Source organism: Asterias amurensis, chromosome 3 (assembly GCF_032118995.1).
Source record: "Asterias amurensis chromosome 3, ASM3211899v1".
Lineage (NCBI taxonomy): Eukaryota > Metazoa > Echinodermata > Asteroidea > Forcipulatida > Asteriidae > Asterias > Asterias amurensis.
In genome coordinates, this window is record NC_092650.1 from 5,510,410 (window position 1) to 5,529,047 (window position 18,638).

Sequence of the window (18,638 nt, forward strand, 5' to 3'; positions counted from 1 at the left end):
GACTGGTCTTTGACAACCAAAGGTGTCCAGGGCCTTGTATTTTGGGTCATGGGTCCTGCTGATATGTGAAACACATGGCAGACACTTCCAGTGAGGGGGTTACGACCCCTTTACTTGAAGTTTCAACAACTGAACATTTGGATGGGTAAGTTCGTCATCACTCAAACATAATAAAGAAGTTCCTTTTTACAAGGAACCCCAGGGGTTTGGGGTTAAATCAAGTACCACATTGACGTCGCATGAGGGATGTGTATGCCTTTTTTTAAGATCACTCAAGTCAATATTCAAAGTTAACTGCCCTTTTTGGAAGTCTTTTGGATTTGAGCTTCAGGCGTGTTGAAATTTAAAAAGAGCACAAAAACAGTTTAAAGGGAAAGCATATTATGTTGGTAATCACTCTTAAAGGCAGTGGACACTATTGGTAATTGTCAAAGACTAGTCTTCACAGTTGGTGTATCTCAACATATGCATAAAATAACAAACCTGTGAAAATTTGAGCTTGATCGGTCATCGAATTTGCGAGATAATAATGAAAGAAAAAACACTATTGTTACACGAAGTTGTGTGCTTTCTGATGCTTGATTTCGAGACCTCAAATTCTAAACTTGAGGTCTCGAAATCAAATTCGTGGAAAATTACTTCTTTCTCGAAAACTACGTCACTTCAGAGGGAGCTGTTTCTCACAATGTTTCATACCATCAACCTCTCCCCAAATACTCGTAATCAAGAAAGGTTTTATGATGATAATTATTTCGAGTAATTAACAATAGTGTCCACTGCCTTTAAGACTAATGGCAATAAATACTTACTTGGTTAGAAGTATAATACAACAGGTTTTGATAATCATTTCACTGTGAAGTATTGTGGTTACAGAAAAAATAGCAGTTTTTATCCCTTAAAGTTTTAATCTGATGAGAAACGTTACTGTCAGACACGTTTCTCAGATTGTATAATCCAAACACGTGGACATAATCGCTCCGGGTTTTCGGACATCCAAATTTACGGTAAATAGGGCATGGTTGTGAGCCTTAAGTGAGTATTATTACAGCCTCACTTACTTTTAGAATTATTCAGAACATAAGAAAGCACGATGCAAAGGGCATGCTGCAGGTGAACACTGTCCTCCTGAGGTTCGTAAGTTCTTTGCGTTATACAGCGGTAAAATGTTAAGTCAATGTCTTGCCTGCAAGGTATGGTGGAACTATATGAGCCCTTTTAGCATCATGGAATGGTTTACAATGTGCAGTTAATCAAGACCAGAATCATCGGGGCGAACCCATTCTCTTTAAAAAAGTGCAGTGGGTTATTATATACGTTACACAACACAACACAACACAACACAACACAACACAACACACGGGACCTACGGCTTTACGTCCCAGCCGAAGGAGTTCAGTGTTTTAGAGTCGATTTCACAAAGAGCAAGTTAGGACTAGTCGTAGGAGATATTAAAAACGTATAGCACTCCACTAGTCTTTACTCTTTGTTGAAATCCACCCAATGATCTGCTCTGCAACGAGGCACACTATCCAACAAAATCCATACGCTGAAATTCGAACCTGAGTGATAGGCTTAATCCCAGTGACCCTCAAAATAACATGTCAGGCTATTCGACACTGACATTTCCCATAAATAAAACTGTCAGCGAGTTCATGACACTGATTCGATCCTACTGAAGCTTCTTCCGGATTAGTGTTATGCCGTCTGTGACCTACTTAAAATGTGTAACCTTTGACATCCGGGTCTGCTCTTATGACCCTTTAGTTTGTTGGGGCTTTGATCCGTGGGGGGGGGGGGGGGGGGTAGAGGGGGGGGGGGTAGAGGGGTGGTGTCCCTAAATTTGTAGTAGATTCCAAAAGTTGAGACTTTTCTTCTCTTTGGACCAGATCCTTCTTGCCATTGAAGAAGTTTTTTGTTCGAACGAAATAGTTCATTTTCATCCTAAACTAAATATATTTAGCTCCTCCAAAGTCGAAGAGGTGTTTGTATATAACGATGACAGGTCACGATGTTCACTGCGTGTGACAGCAACAAACCGGGGTGTCAAAATTGACACCGTGACCTAGGGTGTTGCCAAATAGACCCCGCCCCCCCCCCCCCCAAAAAAAAGGGGGAGAAGATGAAGATAAAAAACAAAGGGTGTAATTTGTTTTTATTTTATAACAATATCTGCCAAGACAGTTCCATAATTATTGGTGTTAGTTTTGATCCTCTCTTTGGTATCTTTATGTGACAACACCCATGTGTAAATTTTGTAATTGTGAATAACTTTTTTTTGCAGTGTGGATTAAAAATAAAAGGTGTAACCTAGGTAGAAAAAAAACCCCAAGCAAATGAGCACACAGAAAATTTGAACTTACCTGGAGGGTCGTGCAGACTAGGAGTGAGATCATGAGGCAGTGATAGTAAGAGCTGGTGGTAGTCATCTTCAACATGATGGGTAAATGTCAGTTATAGAGAGAAGTTATAATAATGTGGGGTTTGACGTCTAAGCAAAGAGAAGTTCCTTTCCTGTCAAAACTGTCAAGAGTAGATCTGTTTTAATATTGATGAGGTGCAAAATGCTGCCTGGAAATGTTTTACGGCATGTTTGATGCTCAAAGATCACGGCAAGTTGAAACTCTTCTTCTCACTTTCCACGTACTAATCCCAGCATAAACAACCAGCAGAATTTTCCCAGTTCAAGATGTCAAACCTCTTGTTTTTGTTGTTAACTGGCTCCACAGCTAAACCAGCTAGCTCCAACCCAGCAAAGTCGGCTCCACAGCTAGTCACCAGCTAGCTCCAACCAGCAAGAGTCGGCCGAGCTGTGTCAGCAAATTCTCCGTTTGCCACCGGGGCCCTTTTGCCTTCTTCCTCTCTCTCTCTCTCTCTCTCCCCGACACCACCGACCGCCACACGGCACCAAATCACCCACGGCACCACGCTCTGCTCACTGCTACTGCTCTGTACACACCTTTACCCACCCCAGTACACAGACGAAAAGAGACAGTGTGTTGCTTGACTACTTCACGGCTAGATAGCCTGCACACCCCCCTAGACTTGGCTACAAGTCTGCGATCGTGGTCTTTAGTCTACATGTATTACACGAAATAGCGCCCTCTTGTCGATTAACCTCCGTCATTAGGGCAAGTTCGAGGGAGCGACTAGACTTTACCAGAAACTGTCACGTAGCTCTCGAGTTGACCACTACATGAATATGGTTTACTTGTTATTCTAGTCGGACTAGTCAAGTCTAAGTCGCCACCCGAACTTGCTCGTGGCTGATGCAGAGGAATAACCGCGATCTCAGACTTGAAATCACGTCTACACGCACCCCGGAGCTCCGGATAGTATACTAAGTCTGTACACAATTGTTGACCTCGTGTCCTCGTCTAGGTCATCGAGCCCGTGACGTCCCCGTGATGTCTAGTACGCTACTTGACGTTCCAGTCTTGGGAACGAGCGAGCTCATAGTCATGTATAAACCAGCTATCCTTGAATGAAGGACTTTACCTTGCCACAAGCACATTACAATGAGAACTATCAGCTGTGGAATGTTAACAACTGTAAATTGAAGGAGTTTTTACTTTCAGCCCAGACAATTTTTGGAATTCCCTCTGCCTGCATCTTTCACAATCCAAATAAGATGGTTGTCTGGTAAAACGACGGCAACTTGGGAGCAGGCAGGATCCGATCTAATGCTTTCTTTATACCACTGATTTTGACAACTGTAAATATGCAGTTTTACAAACCGTACAATGCGCTTTACAAACGGTGCCCTTGTCATTTGGGCCAGTAACATTCCCTTTCTCAGCTCAATGAGCCACGTGCGTTCGTCAAAAAGCTTTTTCAAAAATACTATATCAACCCCCGCAGGTACCCATTATATTAATAATCCCTGGATTAGGAAAACTTGTTTGCTCAAGCATCTTGCTCAATGACACACGTGTCACGGCCGGGATTCGAACCCACACTCCGATGACTTAACCACCAGAACTTGAACTCGATGCTCTTAACCGCTCAGCCTGCCATGACACCTAAATATGATTTATGATTTGATTTGGTTTGAATCAGAAAATAAGCAAGAACATGGCAAAATATGTACACATGGGGAATACAATACAAAAGCAGAAAACAAGCAAGAACAAGTTATATTCAAGGATAACCCAACTTAAAGGCAGTGGACACTATTGGTAATTACTCAAAATAATTATTAGCATAAAACCTTACTTGGTGATGAGTAATGGGGAGAGGTTGACAGTATAAAACATTGTGAGAAACGGCTCCCTCTGAAGTGACGTAGTTCTCGAGAAAGGAGTAACTTTCCACAAATTTGATTTCGAGACCATAAGTTTAGAATTTGAGGTATCGAAATCAAGCATCTGAACACAACTTCGTGTGACCAGGATGTTTTTTCTTTCATTGTAATCTCGCAACTTCGATGACCAGTTCACAGGTTTGTTATATTATGCATTATGTTGAGATACAGCAAGTGAGAAGACTTGTCTTTGACAATTACCAATAGTGTCCAGTGGCTTTAAAGACTTATTCCCATATCGCGTGTTATTTTGAATGAGTTTGACAAGACAGAAATGTGTCAGTTTTTACGTTTTCCCTTATTATGACTCTTCCTCTGTTCTGTACAGGCCAACACTCTAGTATACTACGAAAGCGAAAGGCCATCAGGGCTACTTTTTGATAAAAAGTAACACACACCCAGTTGTTTTCCCAAGTTCAATTTGTCAATTTGAAAGAGTAAAAAAAACTCCCCAATTTAGGGTGCGTTCGTTTTATAGCTTGCCTGGGTCGACCCCGTCGTGTGGCATTTCTTTTTTCCCAAGACGAACGTGTGCAGATAATTACCCACGTTTGTCCTGGGAAACAAAAATGCCACACACCGGGGTCGACCCAGGGAAGCTAAACGAACGCACCCATAGATGTAAGCGGATTTATAAAAAGGTCAATTACGAAGGTCAAGAAACAAACTGTTTAAGGGTTTCTGTGTCCACTAGAACCCTCACTGTGAATAAAGAACCCATCTGGGTGGATAGGGAAATCTAATACAGACTTGCAATAAGTTCTGCTTTTTCAGATAAGTGGATTATTGAAATCACGATTTATAAGTAACAGCCCACTGCTTCAAGGTCAAAAAATAAATAAGTGCAAATGCTCACAAGGGACAACTTTGTATTATTGTATAGGCCTACTGTGACTTCATGTCATATCGCCTACAGGACGTAAGTGTGAATTGAGATTTCGACGAAAGCAAATGATCGTGAAGTGGAGTTTTTGCAGACAAGTTTACACACTTGTTTTATTGTAAGTGATGTTTGAAGCTTTGCATGGTGTGAAGGGTGACAATAAGCTATACTTTAAACAGCCATGTAAACATTATCTGTTGACGTAGTGTTGGCTCGACGAAAGCACATCACAGTGAAAGTTGAGTTTTTACAGACAATAAAAACCAAGAACTAAAATGTCAATTAACACTTCAGTTTGGTGTTTTCCTGTTAGAGATGTTGAAAAGAATTCTTCGGTTCAAGGGGGACTGATCACTCGTCGGTAACACCATAAGTTAAGATCAGTTGAACCAATCAGACAGTAGTTGGTGCACCCCCCCCCTCTCCCCCCCCCCAAGGTCTTTTTAGTGAACAATAACTCATTCTTACTTCGGAAGTAACTAATAGTCGACTTTGGGGATGGGTGTTGGATCTGAGAAGAGCCTATAAAAAGGTTTATTAAAGACGAGCAGAGTTTACTGTTCGAAAAAATAAGAAAATAATGAAAGAAAAACACACATGTTGCACAATAATGTGTGTGCTTTCATGATCCATAATTAAAAGCTTCAGGCCTCACGATATTTCTCTAAAACTAAGTTACTTCAGAGGGAGCCGTTTCTCACATGTTGTATACTATCAACAGCTTTCTTTTGCTCATTACCGAGGAATTTTTCATGTTAACAATTATTTTGAGTTTACATTTTCCAATAGTTTCCAGTGCCTTCAAGTCAATTCAAAACGAGGTCAGGTTAAATCTTTTATTCAGCCGACCTTGAGCTCTGAAACGACGGGGCAACATTGGTATCACCAAAAAACAAGGTAGACCTGAAAATGATTAGTCTTCGTCCAAGACGTGAAGACGTCACTATCTCATATTCGTATCGCTGTTAAAAATGTCCGTAAACTTACGGACTCCGTGAATTTACGGACTCCGTGAAGTGAAATATTCCGTAAATTTCGCCGTTATTTTACGAACTTTCCGTAAATGCAATTATTATTAATTATGCTAATTAGCGTTTTTCAATCAACCACATTTGCCCAAACACCTACCTTTAATAAAGTACATGTAAGTACAGTTTTTGTTTCAACCACAACTGTTTACACATCATAACATGTAATACAAACCCACGTTAAGGGACTTAATTCTGTTACGGAATGAACAACTTTTCCCGGTAACTTTGTTGCAGCAAAGAAAATAAAGTTCCGTGTTCCTGCAGCAAAATTACCGGGAAAAGTTTTTTCATTCCGTAAAATATAAAGTAAGGATATTTCTTACAAGTGTACGTAAACAAATGGTAGCAAGGCTTGGAAATAATCCATACGAAGGTCTTGGAACCAAGACTATAGAGAAGGGGTCCGTTGACGGTGACAGTCAGTAACATTCCCCTACCGGGGTAAAGCACCTCTTCCGCGAGCAGCCAGCAACCCATCCAGGAATTTATAGGAAGGGATCAGTTATAGACCCGATCCTCGGCATCCTGGCACATGGATGCGAGGGAATAAACTACCTGAGAGTTCACCCGGAACATTGTTTCTCTGGAGACTTTAAAAACAAAACTGAAAACACTGGGGTGTTTTTTTTAACAAACGAATATTGTGGGTAGTTTCTTAGCAATGGGTTTTTCACAATGTTTAATCGGTGTACATCTATTTCATAAAATATAAGTGTAAATAATAGTTCACCTTTTAGTAAATAAAACATTCAGTTATTGTTTTTCAGCAGTGTATAAAATCAATGTCACTTTTGCAATTGATCGCAGTTGAATTGAACAAAATATAAATACGGAAAAACAATTACAACATTCAATGGGGAAAAAAACAGCTGAGGTATTCCTCCGGCTTCGCCCGGTCTCAATACTGTCATTGAGATATTACTAAGGTAATCAATGTGTGGTGAACAGGTTCTCCTCTAGTAGCTTAAACCCAACGAGGCCTGGTTCTTGATCGTCGAGGTAAATTATCAAGAACCAGGCCTCGGCAGATTTAAGCCACTAGTTGAAAACCGATTCAACACACTTCGAATCCCGTTCGTAAATACCTTTCCGGTCAAAAAACATCAACACTTTTTGGTCAAAAAGTAAAATAAATGCAAAAATAATATTGTTCAATGATTTCTTTCAACACAACACCCCTCCAGCTATGAAATGGTAAGGCCTCGGGTAAACAACTCCTAATAAGTTAATGCTGTGCGCGTCGCGCGTATCGTGTGAAGTGGCATCTGTTCCAGCCGTTGCTCTCGACCAATAGGAATGAAGAAACTGTCTTATAAGCACAGGTACAAGCTCGCCTGTCACACCCATGATTCAAAACTTTTTACTGGTCATAAACAAAGGTTTATACACACCCACGTGACGCGCTCTCCACCAATAGGAATAGCGAAACTGTCTGGGGTATTTATGAATGTTAATTTAATGAACCAATAAGTGTGTAGCCTGAAGAGGTGAACCACACACTGACGTTGGACTTGCATTTAACACTCGACATTTTAAAGGATCACGTTGCCTTGGATCGGTCGAGTTGGTCTTTGAAAAGCGTTTGTAACCGTTTGTTATAAAATGCATATGATTAGAAAGATATTTTAAAAGTAGAATATAATAATCCACACAAGGATCACTCGAAATTGCACGGTTTGCCTTTTATCTCGTCGACAAACACGGTCGGCTATTAATGGGAGTCAACTCCCATATAGACCGACCGTGTTAGTTCACAAAGTAAAAGGAAAACCACGCTATTTCGAGGCAAATGTGTGTGGATTATTGTATTCTACTTTTAAAACACCTTTCTATTATAACAAACGATTACAAACGCTTTTCAAAGACCAACACGACCGATCCAAGGCAATGTGTCCCTTTAATACATTTTTACTTACTTTTACCCCCACCCTAACCCACTGCATCCCCTCAAAATAAAGAAAGTGCTTCATTAATAAATGGAGCTGTCAAAGCTACTCTAGCAGAAATGGGAGTGACGTCGTCTAGACACCCTATCACACCATTCGCTCGGCCCCAGCGGCCTGTCAGATCCAGGACCACTGGGATGGGCTAATCGCTCGCACAGATTCTTGTTCAGGAAGTACGTCATGCGCACACTGCATATAAACATGTTGCAGTGTGAGTGTGATGCATGATGGGTTGCGCATTATAAACCAATGACAGTGCATGATACGTTTGCCCATCCCAGCGCCTTTGGTTAATTAAAGCAAGGCGCTGGGGACGAGCGAAATCACACCAGTTCAGCCAATGGATTAGCTTCTGAGGGTAGATAGAGGGCGCTGTTTAAAATTACAATAATTTCAATTGATGAACGATTCAGTGAAAGTATTCAGTTTCATTGCATTGTTTTATTGAAAAGAGCAAGATTAATTTCAAATTCATATAAAAAAATTCAATCACGGATCATAATTATCAATTTAAAGTCATTAAATATATTTATTGTTTGCTATAAACAAAAATGCTTATTTTTTTTAAAGTAAATTTAGTAAATCTGTTTGCTTTTGTTCAGTACAGTTAAGTTGATATCAATTATTAAGCATTACTAATATTAATGTAATTTCAAACAATATATTTAAGGTGAAATAAATAACATATTGCATAACACAAAAGACTGACAGTACATTAATTTTGTAAGTATAGTATTTCAATTTAAAAGGTTCAATTCAGAAACTCACGCCAAATTAATATTTGTTGTATACATTTTTTTTGCGCCCGATGGCTGACCCATGTCGCTCCATCATTATTTTATTGCGCATTTTCAAAACGCATTATTTGAAAGGTTAACTGTCATGCTCAAAAGCATGACATTTTGTCTTCCGTGTACATAAAGGAAAACAAGTAGACGTGCACACACAAATCCCAGAAAATAAACAATTACAAAACTACAGAAATATAAATGGATGAGGGCATTATTATTTAAAATATTAAATATTTGAAATATTTACTTTCATGGCCAAAACGCACGAAGCTTGTATTCCTTGTGCAATAAATACAAGTATATATACACACACAAACCAAGAACAAAAGTAACAAATTTATAGAAATATAAAGGATGAGGGCATACCATTCGACCATGTACAATTAAAAACTTAAGTGCAGTATTGGCAGAAAGGAATCCTTAAAACTGTTGGTCTTTAGACATTATAGTTGTTGGGCCCATGCATAAATGAACAACTTAGTTTAAATTTCGCAATGTTAAAATGTTTAATTACTAAACTTGTTCACCAATAATCTTATTTTTTGTTAGAATTATTTTTTCTCTGAATATACAAGTAGTACCATAAGGAGGTAAATAATTTAGAGGACATTTTTTTTAAGAGAAAAAAAGAGTAAAATACGCAGTTTAAATGTATTTTTGTTTCTAAGTTATCGAGGTAATTATCAATATGCTAATGGTTTTGTCTCTTATAAAAAAAATACTTTTTTATTATTATTTGTTTTTGTGCATAAAAATACCCGATGCTAGTACCAGACATACTTAGGAACAATAGTATAAAACATTTTGATCTGTGGATAAACCTCCACACAAAAATGGGAACATACTTTCGGTTAATTACAACAATTTGTATGTGTTGAGGTTGTTCCACACATAACAACATTACAGAATTGGTTAGAAAAAAACTCGTCTATGATCACAGAATTACATAAAACTTATACTGTCTTTTAGCATTTTATCGTCCAGCAGTGTTAATGACACATATCACAGCTTTTAGGACAGTGTTGAATCATGTAATCTGTTCGTAATGTACATTGGTTAATAGAAGACGATGATGACCACTCACCACACTTATCATGTCTGTCAATGCATTCTGAAACGGAAAAAGAAAGAAAGACAAAACTCAGAAGAGGGCGGGCAACAACAAAAAAAATCAGATTGTGTGACCCCGTAAAGGGTGGTCCTATTTGAATTGCACTCTGTGGTAGAACATAAACCTTTGATTGATCGTGGATCCTGTTTTGACTTTTTCATTATTTTACTTTTCATGGTTAAGAATGCTATATTTTGTCTAACTTTTATTGTGAAGCTTGTGTGATCATTGTTTGCAATGAATTCGGCGCTATGTATAATGTGTTTTGATATTATTATGTTTTATTATCCCCAAAGAGGAAAAACAGCGCTTATTTGAAGATTTGCAATGTCCGTTGAAAGCAAGCATTAAAGACAGTCGGATACTATTGGTAATTGTCAAAGAGAAGTCTTCACAGTTGGTGTTTCTCAACATATGCATAAATTAACAAACCTGTGAAAATTTGAGCTCAAACGGTCGTCCAAAATGCGAGATATGAATAAACCCTTACTGCACCATGGCCACACGAAGTTGTGTGCTTTCAGATGCTTGATTTCGAGACCTCAAATTCTAAATCTGAGATCTCGAAATCAAATTCGTAGAAAATTACTTCTTTCCCAAAAACTACGTCACTTCAGAGGGAGCCGTTTCCCACAATGTGTTATACTATCAACCCCTCCCCCATAATACTCGTTACCAAGTAAGGTTTTCTGACAATAATTTTTGTTAAGTAACTACCAACAGTGTCCGCTGCCTTTAAGGATGTTCCTTAAAGGCAGTGGACACTATTGGTAATTACTCAAAATAATTATCAGCATAAAACCTTTCTTGATTACAAGTAATGGGGAGAGGGTGATGGTATACAACGTTGTGAGAAACAGCTCCCTCTGAAGTGAGATAGTTTTCGAGAAAGAAGTAATTTTCCACGAGTTTAGAATTTGAGGTCTAGAAATCAAGCATCGGAAAGCACACAACTTCGTGTGACAAGGCGTTTTTTCTTTCATTATTATCTCGCAAATTCGACGACTGATTGAGCTCAAATTTTCACAGGTTTGTTATTTTATGCATATGTTGAGCCACACGGACTTTGAAGACTAGTCTTTGACAATTATACCAATAGTGTCCACTGTCTTTAATGGGCACCGTATAACTTCCCCATAGTCAAACTCACCGCAGTTATAGTACCTTCTGAGCATCAACACATCCTTATCACTCAGTTTGTGTCCTCCCAAGTGCGGGAACTCCACAGTCGTTACGATCGTTTTCCTTGCTGCATTTTTACTGAAAGCATAGGCACCGTAGTGCATTATAGATTTATAGTCGTAGAGTGTGTTTAAAAGGTCAACGAGGCTCTCATTCGCCTTCTTAAATTCGCTTTTTCGATCTGAAAAAGAAAAGACAAAAGAGTAAATTTTAGTTAAAAGCATTGGACACTATTGGTCATTACTAAAAATAACTATTAGCATACAAATTTACTTGGTAACGAGCAACGGAGAGCAGTTGATAGTGTATGACATTGTGAGAAACGGCTCCCTCTAACTAGTAACGTAGTTTTTGAGAATGAGGTAGTTTTTCACCCAAATAATACAATATTTTCTACCGACAGAAGCCTTTTATAGGTTTTATCGGTCAATTTCGGAAAAAGAGCAGCCAATTGAACCACCAAGCTATTCTATTTCGCGCAAAATCGAATACTACTCAAAAGGGTCATTCGATTTCGTTTTTGGATTAATCAAATGTAATGTTGCGTCATTCGAATTAACAAAATAATCATTCAATTTAACAATTCATCAAAGCAGCATTCAAATTCGCAGACGCTTCTTGAGGCGTGTGTGTCACTAAAAAGAATGACGCTACGCTAAATTGAACAGAGTGCTTAAGGAATTTGTCTCGACCCAAAACGAAATTGAATGCCCGAATTCTGAATTTGAAACGCAGTAACAACTGGAAAAGCAAAACAGCTTTAATTCGAACGCATGAAAATTAAATTGACTGCTCATTTGCCGAATTTGACCGAGAAAACCTATATTATGCATCTTTGTGCACCATGCTTGTTTTTCTGTCATTATTCTCTCGCAACTTCGATGACGAATTGAGTCCAAATTTGTACAGGTTTGTTATCATTTTGATGCATATGGATATGTTGAGATACACCAAGTGAGAATACTGGTCCTTGACAATTAGCAAACGTGTCCAGGGGTGGATTTCACAAAGGTAGTCCTAACTTAGGACTAGTCCTGGGCAATGCTAAGAGATAGGACCAGTCTTAAGTTAGGACCAGTAACTCATCCTAACTTAGGACTGGTCATATCTCTTAGCATTGCCTAGGACTAGTCCTAAGTGAGGAATACCTTTGTGAAGTCCACCCCAGTGTCTTTACCCACCTTCTTGAGCGAAATTATTTGCACATGAATGCTACATTTAATTGGACCGTCACCAGCATTGCTGGCAGTGGCAGTGGACACTATTGGTAATTACTCAAAATAATTATCATCATAAAACTTTTCTTTATTACAAGTAATGGGGAGAGGTTGGTAGTATAAAACATTGTGAGAAACAGCTCCCTCTGAAGTTACGTAGTTTTTGAGAAAGAAGTAATTTTCCACGAATTTGATTTCGAGACCTCAAGTTCTTTCATTATTATCTTGCAACTGCGACGACCGATTGAGCTCAAATTTTCACAGGTTTGTCATTTTATGCATATTATGTTGAGATACACCGACTGTGAAGACTAGTCTTTGACAATTACCAACAGTGTCAACTGTCTTTAAATAAAGATAAATAAATAAAATGTTTGGCTGCTATGTTTTACCCGTTGGTATATTCCTCCACCTGATTGTGACGCTGTTGTTCCTGTCTGGTCTGTTATGTTCGTGAAGGAAGCCCAAAGTGTGCATCAATTCGTGTAGAACGACCCTCAGCTCAAGAGAACCATAGGGAGATATTAAAGTCATCTGCTGTTCTCCACCTTGACGACCGACTATGCTCAAGTTTCTTAAGAAATGAAATCAAAGTTAGTGAAACAACTGTGGACCATGTTTTTATAATATGCAGGTAGGCTGTATGATTGATACGTTGTATACATTTAACGTTGCATTTATACAGAATTATCATTGTAATATCCAATCCAAAAGACAAAGCAGTTATGATAGTAAGTCATAGCTTAAGGACACATGTTCCATGACCGGGACTCGAACCCTACTAACCGTCTGCTGATCAGAAACACAAGAGCTTCAGCCCGGTACTCTATAAACCGCCATAGGAAAGTGTTGATAGAGGAAAGTGTTTCTGATCAGCAGAGTGTGGGTTCGAATCCCCAGCCGTGACACTGTGTCCTTGAGCAAGACACTTAACCATTGCTTCGTCCTTCGGATGGGACGTAAAGCCGTTGGTCCCATGTGTTGTGTAACGCATGTAAAAGAACCCAGTGCACTTATCGAAAAGAGAAGGGGTTCGCCCCGGTGCTCCTGGTTGTGGCTGCTTAATGCGCCGTAGCACCTTGTAAACCCTTATAAGGTGCTAAATAACTGGGTCTCAGAATTCATCACTGCAATAACCTACCTTTCTGAAAGTTTGTATATACTCAGCCCCTTGAGTACCTTGTTTGGTAGATACGTGCGCTATATAAGACTTCGATATTATTATATTATATTATTATTGATAGAGGAATGCCCGTCTGTTAAAAACTAGAGGGTGCTTAGTAAAATTTGTATGGACTGATTTTGGAAATCATGGAGCTCCTGGTAGATGGGTTATCTTGATGACGGGTGGTCTTAAACAAAAATGCAAAATGAAACATATGACGAGTTTAAAGTATCATTCTTTTTTCTGTTTTTGATTTGTTTTCCCTTCCAATCTGTATGCATTTTTCACTGAACGACCTTTGATCATAACATAGTTATATGAAATTGCTAATGACTTTTTAGTTCTGAACAGACATGTTTACTTACTCAACGCCGAGTTCGATTTTCAAATAGTCGACTTCGTCGCTATGCTCGACAAACCGAATGCATGTGTGGTTGTGAAAGTGCTCCATCGCGGTCCGTATGGATTGCCGTTGCGTCTCACCTATTGAGATACAAAACAAAGTTGGAATTGTTTTCCAATTAGCCATTTGCGAGTTAGATAGGAATATACCTAGAGTTTTGTACAACGACTAATAATCACAAGTAGGTTTCTTTGTGACCCACTCTGTGAAAATATAATATAAAAAAATTCTTTAGTCTAATTTATGGTAGTTTAAAACATCACTTTACTTGTAATTCGTTTTTAACAAAAAATGATATACTGGCTAATCTCAAGTGGGAGTAATCTCAAGTGGGAATAACTGCTGCTGGTGTGTTCTTTCCAGCCATGCATGTAACTCAATCTTTGAAATTGTCAACATCTGACTCATTTTCACAGAGCGGGTCACATTTTGGTGGTAACTTGTGATCAAGCACGTCACTCAACGTTAACACACAAATTAATGTCGAGTTGAATTGATTTTATTAAGACATTTGCCGAAGCCGTGGGTTCCAAAAGGTGTAAAAATCGTGACCAATGTATGGTGGCCCTGAAGGAACATCATCTATCGCAAATTTGTGCGCAAACGTAATGCGCATTCGCAAAAAATAAATTAAGAAAAAGCAATACGTAAAGTTCTTTTATGCCAAAAAACTATGCGATATCACAATGTATGCGCACATGTTAATTGCGATATGTCTTGTCCCTTCAGGGCTACCATACATTTTCTATTTCAAACTGGTGAAAGGGACCATTGTATTCGTTTAATACTTACTGAAGTCAGGGTCTAGTTCGTAGGGAACCGTTGCATTGGGCCATCTCTTGGATTCATCCCGTAAGGCGTTTCTCTTTTCGATATCATGCTGCAAATATTGAGCGAAAGATATCCACACGTTGATTAGTATTGTGCAATTATTACATTTGATTATTGTATCTGTGGTATCTGTGGAATTTAAATTTCATGCATTTTACTTGATGAATCAAGTAATTCAAATAAATTCAATTCAGTTCAATTAAGTCACTCATTGTGGGTCAACCCTGTAATTACATTCGCGTCACCAGGGGTCGATTTCACAGTCCTATAGGACATTAAAAACTTAAGGCTAGTCCTACGTTAAGACGAGTAAGTAACTCGAGGTAAGACTAGTATGTAGTCTTTGTGGATTTCACAAAGAGTTAAGACTAGTCTTATAATTATCTCGAGTTAGTACGAGCTAACTTAGGACTTTAGTTTGGTATGGAGTATATCGCTCAGTGAGCGTTTTATTCATGTTTTTGTTTTTAATCGATGTCCTGCAAACTGTGTAATCGTTTTGCACTCTGACCCGATGGCCAGTCGATCTCAAACTTCTAAAGGTTTGACAAATTTATGTAATGGTGGATTACATACAGTGCTTACACTGCCAGCAACTGTTTTGTTATCAAACACAATTCTGCATTATTTCTTTAAATGGTGCGGAAATGCAGTGTTTATGTTATTTTTTTTCAATCAGGAAGAGGCTATTGGTATTTCAAGACACGGTACTTCCGTTCATCGTTTCAATAATTGACCTTTCAAATGTCCTCACCTCGGATGGAACTTCCGGTAGGGTGGACTTCATTGCGATCAATTTAGAAAGTAGAGATGACGTCATGTTTTCCGATGGTGACGCAATCGCAATGGGTTTGCTGATCTGTTAAAAGAGAGTGGGACGTTTATGGTTAAAACATGCTACAGATAAAAGGAAAAGTATATATTTTTTTCAACCGTTGGGATGTTTTGATTCTACACTATGTAGCTGTACACAATAAAACTAACCCATGAAAATTTCATTTCAAAAAGTGTTCGTGTTTTTAAGATCGCCAATACTAATTCCTATAGGAATAAGCCTTATGTTCATGTTCCCTTTTTCTCTTTCCTTTTTCTTCGTATTGAAATGTCTCTCAAAATGCATCTATATAAAATTGCTGTACTTATAACCACGAAAGTTTGTTTATTACCATTCATCAAAAACGTGCCGACCCTACAGAAAAGTATTATTTTTTATTTTATTATTATTATTATTATTACTATTATTATAATTATTATTATTATTATTATTATTGCTATTAATATTATTATTATTATTGGTTTTTTTTGTGTGGGGGTGTGGGGGGTGGGCGTGGGGGGGGGGGTGAACACACACTCTGCCATATACCGGTTATGTTACAGGATGGTATACAAACAATTGCCATCCCATTGAGGGGATTACATTGTCATCGTTTGTACTGTATAGATCTACTCGTGCTGAGACATGCTCAGGACTACTGGTATATGACCGGAATTAGTCACGCGGAAGCCTACCTATAATACAAAAACACTCTTAAATATCGTGGGTGGAACTCTTTCTGATGCTATGTTTTCACACTTCCCTCGATTCTTCCTTCCTTCCTGTATAGATGATTGCTTCAGTATACGCAAGAAACATCACCAACAGAAAATGGGAAGTAAAAGGGCTCAAATCATGTCTAAAGTAGTAAACTTAAAACAAATTATTATTATTTTTTTGATTTGTTTTAACGTCTGTAGGCAATAATAATAATATCCTTGTCAGTCTGTATCTTAAATAAAACATGGGACAATGTGGTAATAATTAAATAACTAAATAATTAAAGGCAATGGACACTATTAGTAATTACTCAAAATAATTATTAGCATAACACCTTACTTGGTAAAGTGGGGAGGGGTTGATAGTATAAAACATTGTGAGAAACGGCTCCCTCTGAAGTAATGTAGTTTTCGCGAAAAAAAAAGCAATTTTCCACGAACTTGATTACGAGACCTCAGGTTTAGAATTTGAGGTCTCGAAATCAAACATCTGACAGCACACAACTTTGTGTAACAATGGTGTTTTTTCCTTCCATTATTATCTCGCAACTTCGACGACCAATTGAGATCAAATTTTTACAGGTCTGTTATTTTATACATATGTTGAGATACACTAAGTGATAAGACTGGTCTTTGGCAATTACCAAAGGTGTCCAGTGTCTTTAATTACAAAAAGGACTGCATGAGCCTTCGAAGTCTTTCTTGTTTTGTTCGGGTTAGATCACTGAAAGCGAAGTTCAGTGAAATCAATGAATAGCGAACATTGCGAACTTTGGAGGCTAGTAGGCATGATGAAGGGAATCAATGTGTGGTGAAGAGGTTTTCAACTAGTACTTTAATCCCAACGAGGCCTGGTTCTTGATAATTTTACCGAGACGAAGTCGAGGTAAATTATCAAGAACCAGACCTCGGCGGGTTTTAAACCACTAGTTGAAAACCGATTCAACACACTTTGATTGCCATTCATAAACACATTTTCGGTCAAAAAAAACCATATGCACTTTTTGGTCAAAATCGCGTGATATTGCACAACTGTTTCAGCCATTGCTCTCGACTAATAGGAATGAAGAAACTGTCTTATAAGCACAGGTGCAAGCTCGCGTGTCACGCCCATGTTTCAACACTTTTTACCGGTCATAAACAAAGGTTTATACACACCCACGTGACGCGCTCTCCACCAATAGGAATAACGAAACTGTCTGAGGTATTTATGAATGAATGTTTACTCTTGACAAAATTACGTGATATTGCCTCATGCTTTATTAGGCGGGAAGTATGTTCTGGATGACGGTATATCCGCGTAAAGAGTTTGTACAAATACACCACGGCCGTTCATAACAAAAAAAACCTTAATTGCCGCTGCAGAGATTGAAAACGATAAAGATTACGATTATTAAGATTCTCTGTTGTTTCTGGAGAAAAATGACAAGGGGGGGGGGCATAGGAGGTGCACTATTTTTTAAGGGCCCCTTTTGACCCCTCATGAGTTCATAAGAATCGGGAAAACCCTTTTTTTTTGCTGAACGATTAATTTGCGTTAAACAGTGGAAACACTGAGAAAAGGAATGTCATCTAAAATGCATGATAATCACATGGGGATTATCTAACCCGGTTGTCATTGTGTCACCGCCCACCCGCTGGACCGCCCCCCCCCCCACCCACCCCCGGTAATCTAAACCAGTGGAAATGTCTAATCATCACAGCTCGGGTAACGGTTGGCTTTGGGTCCAGCCGGCCCTTTCAGTCAAGTCACGGCCTCACTCGATCAGTGGTGAGGTTTTACTGAATTTAACTAAACCGATTCATTAAGCAAAGACAATATGACCATGACGTCATTCATCACAGTCACCAACTCGGGTCTGGACGTGCGGAGTAATTCACAGTAAACTCAGAAAAAAGGTATACCTTAAATTTTATATTTTTTTAATTATTGTTTATTAATATCATTAACTCTGAATTAGGATGGGGCATTTTAAAGCGTAATAGGTTAAGTTATGGAATTTGTTTTGCCAATGATAGTGCGTACACTACAAAAACACAAATTAAGGACGCATGTGAAAGCTTTAGCTAAATACAATGCTTTTTTCCCCTGAATAAACAGCAAAAAAAAACCAGTCACAGTATTTCCACAAGCATGACAAAACATCAGTTGAATCAATCCATGTTTAGCGAGTTGACAGCGGGTACCAATCGCATCCCTGGCCGCAGCAGCCGCAAACGAACACCAACCCCCAGAAAAAGAGAC

General features: G+C 38.6%; 2 protein-coding genes across 3 annotated transcripts in view; both read right to left on the bottom strand.

Annotated features, from left to right (window-relative positions):
- Window positions 1–2,968, bottom strand: part of LOC139935189 (uncharacterized) — a 50,651-nt gene extending 47,683 nt beyond the window's left edge. For both annotated transcript variants that reach the window (XM_071929664.1, XM_071929663.1), the window contains exon 1: window positions 2,361–2,968. In XM_071929664.1, coding sequence (XP_071785765.1) covers window positions 2,361–2,435 — 75 coding nt within the window. In that variant the 5' untranslated portion in view covers window positions 2,436–2,968. The remainder of the gene's footprint in view (window positions 1–2,360) is intronic.
- A 6,972-nt stretch (window positions 2,969–9,940) lies between these two features.
- LOC139934443 (zinc metalloproteinase nas-6-like) lies at window positions 9,941–12,961 on the bottom strand. Its single transcript, XM_071928681.1, has 3 exons — window positions 12,854–12,961; window positions 11,213–11,425; window positions 9,941–10,062 (listed from the first exon to the last, which is right to left on the bottom strand). The coding sequence occupies exons 1-3, from the start codon at window positions 12,936–12,938 to the stop codon at window positions 9,941–9,943; spliced, it is 420 nt and encodes a 139-aa protein (XP_071784782.1). The 5' UTR covers window positions 12,939–12,961.
- Between the last annotated feature and the right edge of the window lie 5,677 nt (window positions 12,962–18,638).

What these genes read in the sequence shown, in the direction of transcription:
- LOC139934443 (XM_071928681.1), bottom strand. Translation starts at nt 12,938, where the DNA reads ATGCACACTTTGGGCTTCCTTCACGAACATAACAGACCAGACAGGAAC. An exon ending in GTGGAGGAATATACCAACGG is followed by an intron (nt 11,426 to 12,853) that starts GTAAAACATAGC and finishes TTTCTTTTTCAG; the next exon opens with ATCGAAAAAGCGAATTTAAG. An exon ending in CAGAAGGTACTATAACTGCG is followed by an intron (nt 10,063 to 11,212) that starts GTGAGTTTGACT and finishes TTTCCGTTTCAG; the next exon opens with AATGCATTGACAGACATGAT.